The following is a 9,298-nucleotide window of genomic DNA, read 5'->3' as shown; positions in this document are numbered from 1 at the left end:
TTGTGTACCACTGCGGGCTACGGCGGGGACGAAGCCTCTCCGTCGTTTCCAGGTCCCCAGTTCCATACAATACAATACAATACAAAGAAAAATCAAGGCACGTTCACAGGATTTGCCGACCTGGAAAAAGCGTTTGACAATATCAAATGGTGCAAGGTGTTCGAAATTCTGCGAAAAATAGGGGTAGGCTATAGGAAAAGACGGGTATTATACAACTAGTACGACAGGCAAGAAGAAATAATAAAGAGTGGAAGACAGAGAACGAAGTGCTCGGATTAAAAAGTGTGTAAGACAGTGATGTAGTCTTTCGCCCCTACTGTGCAACCTATAGATCGAAGAAGCAATGATAGGAATAAAAGAAAGGTTCAAGAGTGGAATTAAAATTCAAGGTGGAAGAAATATCAATGAAAAGATTCTCTGAAAACATTGCTGTCCTTAGTAAAAGTCAAGAAGAATTACAGGATTTGCTGAATGGAATGAACAGTCTATTTATTTATTTTGGTCCATCAGTCTTCTGACTGGTTTGATGCGGCCCGCCACGAATTCCTCTCCTGTCCCAACCTCTTCATCTCAGAGTAATGAGTACAGAATATGGACTGTGAGTAAATCGAAGAAAGATAATGAGAAGTAGGAGAAATGAGAACTGCGAGAAACTTTGCATTAGGATAGACAGTCACGAAGTAGATGTAGTTAAGAAATTCTGTTACCTCGGCAGCAAAATAACTCATGACGGATGAAGCAAAGAGAGATCAAGATTAGACTAGCACTGGCAAAAAGAGCATTTCTGGCCAAGAGAAGTCTAGTAGTATCAAACACTGGCCTTAATTTGAGGAAGATACGTATGAAAATGTACGTTTGGAGCACAGCATTGTATGGTAGTGAAACATGGACTGTAGGGAAACGGAACTGATGAAATTAGAAGCATTTGAGATGTAAGGATGTTGAAAATTAGATGGAGTGATAATGTACGCAATCAGGAGATTCTCCACAGAATCGGTGAGAACAGAAATATATGAAGAAGACACACTATGGTAGATCTGTTAAGATATCAGGGAATAACTTCCATGGTACTAGAGAGAGATAAAGATAGGAATATATCCAGAAAATAATTGAGGGCGCAACTGCTACCCTGAGATGAAGAGGTTGGCACAGAAGAAGAATTCGTGGCGGACACCATCAGAGCAGTCAGAAGACTGAATATTATTGTTGTTATCAGTGCAGCTGGCACGCAGATTTTTCCCTAGAAGAACCAACAAGGCAGTTCTTTTATCTATATTTTATAACGTGTATTATCAGAGCCCATAAGCGGAGATCACTGGACAGCTTTATCAGTGTGGATGAGCTGTGAATGTTTTCCAACATGTTTAAACTAGCAAGTGCACAGAAAACGTTCCTACTGTATCTGCACATTGTTCTGCGGCATAGACCATCATTCGAGATTTAAGAATACCTTTGTATCGGAATCCTTCTCAGTTTGCACTAAATTTAGAGTTTGACTTCCTTTGTTGCAGGTGCGTGCTACCATGGCTGCGGATTTTCCATCACCCTCTTTGCTGGCGCTTTCCGTGGCGAACAACGAGTTTACGCCAGAACTCTATGCGGTTAGTTTCACATCAAATAACGCTAATCTATTTTTCTTACATTATCTCTGATTTTACCTACAATCGTCGCACTTTCTGTCCTAGCTTTAACACATTATTGTGGTCTGGTATAGAGACAAGTATAATATACACGACATCAGTTTGGAAGTGAGTTTTGTGTAAGAAATGACGAGGAAAATATTGGGCGTTAGGGATCCGAGGCAGTAGAGAGCGTCGTCTTTCCCATAAATTTTTCAACTTTATTGCCATGTAAAAATTGTAAATCTTTGAGAAATACAGCTTGACAGCAATGCGTGTTGAAAGCAGGAACTTCAGTTTCCGAGGGGCCACAAGCAAAGCCGTCGTCACACGGGAAGAGGCAGCTTACGTGACGTGGGCAGGGACGAGAAATCTTGCGACTTCTCGAGAAACAGCGCAGTTGGCACACGGGACGCGCTGTTTAACTAGATTGATTTGCGCTTTGAGCACTATCTAGCGGCAGTTTTCGGCTTTATTTGGCTGACAAAGCACACAGTTTCCATACCAAAATATAGCTGCATTAACTCTGTTGGCGATCGTCGAAGACGTGAGGCGAAAATTGCGAAGAAGATTTTGGACTCGTCGATGGCTTCAATAGCGAATTTCTGGTAGAGAAACACTACGTAATGCTACACAACGATCTGAGGTATATACTAGTAGAAGTTATTCGGTAAATCAATTGAATGCTCATCCCATTTCCTGTTTTAAATTGAGGTTAGAGTAGCTTGGAGAGCAGCATCAAACCAGTGTCAGGACTGAAGACAACAACAACAACATGGCTAAGGTATAGTGTTTAGTGTCAGTTTGTGCATGTACAATATCGATACTCTCGATGTTACATTGACTACCAACTCTGAAATAACGAACTTCATCACATATTTCCAGAATGAGATTTTCACTCTGCAGCGGAGTGTGCGCTGATATGAAACTTCCTGACAGATTAAAACTGTGTCCCCGACCGAGACTCGAACTCGGGATCTTTGCCTTTCGCGGGCAAGTGCTCTACCATCTGAGCTACCGAAGCACGACTCACGCCCGGTACTCACAGCTTTACTTCTGCCAGTACCTCGTCTCCTACCTTCCAAACTTTACAGAAGCTCTCCTGCGAGGTCCTGGTAGAGCACTTGCCCGCGAAAGGCAAAGATCCCGAGTTCGAGTCTCGGTCGGGCACACAGTTTTAATCTGCCAGGAAGTTTCATCACATATGTTTCAAAATCGAGTTTCGTTGCCTAATTTCATTCGAATGGAAGAGGAGATTATTCTGAAGCTGCTCGCAATCACTGAAAAATACATTTGCTGGCAAGATACAAACGTGAGGCTGTCCATAAACCCAGAGATAGGTATATATATTTTATACAAAGTTTATTTATTTATTTACAAGTCAAGTTTCGTAGGATCAAATTGAGGAGCAAATCTCCAAGGTCATGGAACGTGTCTGTACATGAAATTAAAACATAAGAGTAATAAGAGATAAAAATAAATGTTCATGAACCCGAAAAAAGTCAGTCCATAAGTTTAAGTAAACGCAGTCAACAATACAATAAGAATCAGCTTAATTTTTCAAGGTACTCCTCGACAGAATAGGAGGAGTGACTCATGAGGAACCTCTTCAGTTTCGATTTGAAAGCGCGTGGATTACTGCTATGATTTTTAAATTCGAGTGGTAGCTTATTGAAAATGGATGCAGCAGTATACTACGCACCTCTTTGCACAAGAGTTAAGGAAGTCCGATCCAAATGCAGGTTTGATTTCTGCCGAGTATTAACCGAGTGAAAGCTGCTTATTCTTGGGAATAAGCTAATATTGGAAACAAGAAATGACAGTAAGGAATATATATATATTTAGAGGCCAATGTCAAAACACTCAGATTCGTGAACAGAGGTCGACAAGAGGTTCGTGAACTTACACCACTTATTTTCCGAACCGCCCGTATCTGAGCCAAAAGTATCCTTTTAGAATGTGAAGAGTTACCCCAAAACGCAATACCATACGATATAAGCCAATGAAAATAAGCAAAGCAGACTAATTTTCGTGCCGAACGATCACTCACTTCTGACACATCCGAATAAAAAAAATGGCAATGTTAAGTCTCCGAACAAGATCCGGAACGTGGGCTTTCCACGACAGCTTTCTATCTATCTGAGCACCTAGAAATTTGAACTGTTCAGTTTCACTAATCATATGCCAATTCTGCGAAATTAAAACTCCAGGTATTGTTGAATTGTGTGTTAGAAACTATAAAAACTAAGTCTTACTGTGATTTAGCGTTAGTTTATTTTCTACAATCCATGAACTTAGGTAATGTACTGCACTATTTGAAACTGAGGCAATGTTGGACCCCGCATCATAGCCGTTATCTACGATGTGAATAATGACCTTTTGCTACCTGTTGCTAAAGTAAGAGGTGAACAAATTGTGAGCTACTCCTTGTATTCTGTAATGGTCCAACTTCTGGAGCAATATTTTGTGATCAACACAATCAAATGCCTTAGTTAAATAAAAAAAATGCCAAGCGTTCGAAACCTTTGTTTAGCCCAACCAGTACCTCACAGAGGAAAGAGAATATAGCATTTTCAATTGTTAAACTACTTCTAAAGCCGAACCGTACATTTGATAGCAAATCGTGTGCTATAAAACGATAAATTATCCTTACATACACAGCCTTTTCAATAACTTTTGCAAACACTGATGGCAAAGAAATGGGTCTAAAATTATCTACGTTATCCCTTTCTCCCTTTTTATTAAGCGGGTTTGCTACTGAGTACTTTAATCGCTCAGGAAACTGATCATTCCCAAAGGAAAAATTACAAATATGGCTAAATAAAGGGCTAACATGTGCAGCACAGTACTTTAATATTCTGCTAGTCTCTCCATCATAACCATGAGAGTCCTTAGTCTTAGTGATTTAATTATTGACTCCAGCATTTGCCAAGAAAATTATATGATTCCCTGTAGAAACTAAATTTTTATTTAATTAACCAGCAATGCTCAGAAAATGATTGTTAAATACTGTACATATATCTGATTTATCTGTAATAGAAACATTTTTACTGCAAACTGACTTTATATCATCGACCTTGAGCTGCTGACCAGACACTTCCTTCACGAATGACCATATAGCTTTAATTTTATCCTGTGAATTAGCTATTCTATTTGCATACCACATACTCTTTGCCTTCCTAATAACATTTTTAAGCACCTTACAATAGTGTCAGTTATGGGCTGCTGTAGCTTGATTGTGACTACTTCTAATATTCTGATATAATTCCCTCTTTGTTCTACAAGCTATCCTTGTCCCACTAGTCAGCCACCCGGGCTGCCTATTACTGCTAGTACCCGATTAGAACGTTCTAATGGAAAGCAACTCTCAAAGAGCATTAGAAATATGTTAAGGAAAGCATTGTATTTATCATCTATGTTATCGGCACTATAAACATCCTGCCACTCTTGTTCCTTGACAAGGTTCAAAAAACTCTCTATTGCTGTTGGATTAACTTTCCTATGTAGTTCATAACAGCAATACTTCCAGTGTGTTACTTGTGTTTACTTTCTTATATAAACTGACATCACGTTAAGATTTCTAGTCACTGATGAAACATTCGAGTCGGTGGCCTTTGCAACAAGAACTGCGGAAAATACGTTAGTTATAATAAATTACATCGATTTTGAGATAGCACTTCTATAATATGAATAAGAAAGACCCAAAATCTTTTAGAAAACAAAAAGTGCAAAATAATTACGGAAAGAGGTGGACACGAATGTGCAGTAGCATTGAAACGATATCACAACACTCAAGTTACAACACTACAAACATCAACTACAGGAGGCCTTCACCTGTCGACATTTAGTTTCCTATCATTTTACTTCAGCAATTCGTAGCTAGAATGACCCGTTTTTATGAGATCCCCTTATACAGATGTTTTGAAACAGCTTGTGTATACATACCACATACTCTATGCTGAAGTTAACCTACCATACACGTAGCTTAACTCTGTGCAATATGGCGGCTCCGTTCTGCCTGAGGCGCAAAAAAAGATGCCGCATCACGGTTCGCATTGTAGTGGAACGTCGAACTCCACTAAGGGACGTCACCAGTCCCTCGTAGACGTGCGTATTGACGTCCTGTGAGGAGAAGACGTAATTCTGCTTAACGTAGCACGAGTGCATCCCCCTCTCCTCCCTCCCATCACAACAGTGCACACATACACTAGGTCTGAACAAAATAGCCATTTTACGTAGGTGGTACTGTATCACCTATAATGATTTCCATCGAGACTTAAGGGGAGTTAGAACGGAAAAAACTTGTTTTCACATTTTCGGATTTTTATCTCATTATGAAATTTGCAATTTTTCGAATAAAACGATATATCACTTATAAACTCACATGGGAAGTATTTTATTTTACTTTCTTAAATATAACCTACACCGGTTGAAAATGTTAAAATTTGTACATGCCTTACTTCACGCTCTAATAAAATCGGTAATTTTTGATATAGAAGGCTGTGGATTGTTGTATTAAATTACGTTAAGGTTAAATAACGTGTTTGTATTGGTAGTACTGTCAGTATAGTATCCATTCATAGCATATACACGCGTTGTACGTCGAAGTGCTAGCGTTTTGCCGAGGAAAAGTGACGAATAGATTGGTAAATCTCGGAAAAAGTAAAGTATGACGCCAAAACGAAGTGTTTTTAAGAAATGTGGGTGTCATGGTAATAGATTCACGAATAAAGGGAAACATTTTGTTCAACATGTGGCGTGTGAAGTTACAGACAATGAAATGCAGGCAAACACGTCAGTATCTAGAGGAACATCCATTAGTCATAGTATGAAAGCTTTCACGACCGGATGACATATCTTCTGGTAAACCTTCCGGGATGTAAGGTCGTGGTCCATGAAACTCTTCAGCTCCTAACGTTTCGTCCAGAGCTGTGCTGGACATCTTCAGAGGGGTGTTTCTCCTCCGGTGAGTCAGTCGGCAAGACTCACCGGAGGAGAAACACCCCTCTGAAGATGTCCAGCGCAGCTCTGGACGAAACGTTACGACCTGAAGAGTTTCATGGACCACGACCTTACATCCCGGAAGGTTTACCAGAAGAAACATCCATTAGTGCTTAAAAAATGGTTCAAATGGCTCTGAGCACTATGGAACTTAACATCTGAAGTCATCAGTCCCCTAGACTTAGAACTATTTAAACCTAACTAACCTAAGGACATCACACACATCTATGCCCGAGGCAGGATTCAAACCTGCGACTGTAGCAGCAGCGAGGTTCCGGACTGAAGCGCCTAGAACCGCTCGGTTCACAGCGGCCGGCTCATTAGTGCTTCGAAGATTAAAATAAAACGTTGTGATACACAGTTTTCTCAAAACTAAAGTGATGTAAATGGTAGGTTAGGTTATATTCTGTTAGATCTACACGTCCTAACAGAGGTGTTAGGTGAATGTGTGTGTTGCAAAATATGTTGAGGGCCAGTTAGTTTACATGAAGACAGTGAGGTATCAAATGGACTAGCCAGGAAACGTGTCATTAATTGTACCAGTTGCAAATATACTCATTGATTTTGGAATTCTGATAAGTGTAAAGATAATTATTTTAAAGTAAATGTTAGGTGGTTTTATGGATTGAGAGCTATTGGCAAAGGACACACTGCAGCAGAAACAATGTGTGCTATGATGAATATGCCATGCCCACCTTGTAAAATCGACAAGTATGCAGGATTTATTGGAGCTGCTGTGAAATCTGTTGGATGTGAGTCAATGAAGGGTGCTGCAAACGAAGCTGTTGAAATAAATGACGGTATGACTGACATACCAGTAGCTTTTGATGCCACTTGGCAGAAGTGCAGGTACGGTTCTAAAAATTCTGTTCTACGGTGAACAGTGTGGATACTGGAAAGGTAATAGATTACAGATTTTAACCAAACATTGTTATAAGTGTAAATCAGGGAATGAAGAAGGACATATCTATGATAGAAATTATGAAGGAACAAATGGTACTGTAATATGGAGGCCTCTGCAGCTATTGATCTGTGAACGAAAGGGGAGTGTGTTACACTAAGTTCTTCAGTGATGGAGACTCAAAAGCATGTAACACTGTAGCAGCCGCTAAGCCTTATAGTGAGATTATCACAAAAGTGGAATATGTTGCTCATGTCCAGGGTGAGGAAGTCGAAACAAAGATTGAGGGACAAGAAACTTTGTGATGGTAAAACCATAAGAGGCAGGCTGACAGACAAAATGATTGATGGACTACACAGTATTATGGGATGGCCATTAGAAATAATACTGAGGATTTGTTGAAAAGGAACCAGGCAGTATGGGCTACTTTCTTCCTCATACTTTCAACTGATGAAAGACCAGTGCACCACCTTGGCCCTCCTGGACCTGATTTACGGTGCACTTTCCGCAATGCCCAGTACTTGTACAGTTCATACAGCCATAAACATTCCATCCCAGTAGCAGTCACGAATATCATAGAACCTATTTACTGAGACCTGGCAACTCCTGATTTACTGAAGAAGTGTCTGCAGGGTCAGACCCAAAATCCCAATGAGTTGTCCAATAATCTTGTTGTTGTTGTTGTGGTCTCCAGTCCTGAGACTGGTTTGATGCAACTCTCCATGCTACTCTATCCTGTGCAAGCTTCTTCATCTCCAAGTACCTCCTGCAGCCTACATCCTTCTGAATATGCTTAGTGTATTCATCTCTTGGTCTCCCTCTACGATTTTTACCGTCCACGCTGCCCTCCAATACTAAATTGGTGATCCCTCGATGCCTCGGAATATGTCCTACCAACCGATCCCTTCTTCTAGTCAAGTTGTGCCACAAGCTCCTCTTCTCCCCAATTCTATTCAATACCTCCTCATTAGTTATGTGATTTACCCATCTAATCTTCAGCATTCTTCTGTAGCACCACATTTCGAAAGCTTCTATTCTCTTCTTGTCTAAACTATTTATCGACCACGTTTCACTTCCATACATGGCTACACTCCATACAAATTCTTTCAGAAACGACTTCCTGACATTTAAATCTATACTCGATGTTAACAAATTTTTCTTTTTCAGAAACGCTTTCCTTGCCATTGACAGTCTACATTTTATATCCTCTCTACTTCGACCATCATCAGCTATTTTGCTCCTCAAATAGCAAAACTCCTTTACTACTTTAAGTGTCTCATTTCCTAATCTAATTCCCTCAGCATCACCTGACTTAATTCGACTACACTCCATTATCCTCGTTTTGCTTTTGTTGATGTTCATCTTATATCCTCCTTTCAAGACACTGTCCATTTCATTCAACTGCTCTTCCAAGTCCTTTGCTGTCTCTGACAGAATTACAATGTCATCGGCGAACCTCAAAGTTTTTATTTCTTCTCCATGGATTTTAACACCTACTCCGAATGTTTCTTTTGTTTCCTTTACTGCTTCCTCAATATACAGATTGAATAACATCAGGGATAGGCTACAACCCTGTCTCACTCCCTTCCCAACCACTGCTTCCCTTTCATACCCCTCGACTCTTATAACTGCCATCTGCTTTCTGTACAAATTGTAAATAGCCTTTCACTCCCTGTATTTTACCCCTGCCACCTTCAGAATCTGAAAGAGACTATTCCAGTCAACATTGTCAAAAGCTTTCTCTAAGTCCAGAAATGCTAGGAACATAGGTTTGCCT

General features: G+C 40.1%; 1 protein-coding gene across 1 annotated transcript in view; it reads left to right on the top strand.

The window, feature by feature from the left end:
* The first annotated feature begins 1,517 nt into the window (after positions 1-1,517).
* Positions 1,518-9,298, top strand: part of LOC124777174 (serpin B8-like) — a 78,132-nt gene continuing 70,351 nt past the window's right edge. The window contains exon 1 of the mRNA XM_047252482.1: positions 1,518-1,601. Within this exon, the coding sequence (XP_047108438.1) occupies positions 1,524-1,601 (78 nt within the window). The 5' untranslated portion in view covers positions 1,518-1,523. The remainder of the gene's footprint in view (positions 1,602-9,298) is intronic.

The sequence above is a fragment of the Schistocerca piceifrons genome, chromosome 2 (genome assembly GCF_021461385.2).
Source record: "Schistocerca piceifrons isolate TAMUIC-IGC-003096 chromosome 2, iqSchPice1.1, whole genome shotgun sequence".
Taxonomy (NCBI): Eukaryota; Metazoa; Arthropoda; class Insecta; order Orthoptera; family Acrididae; genus Schistocerca; species Schistocerca piceifrons.
The sequence above is the reverse complement of the archived record's forward strand: the minus strand, read 5'-3'. Positions and strand labels throughout refer to the sequence as shown.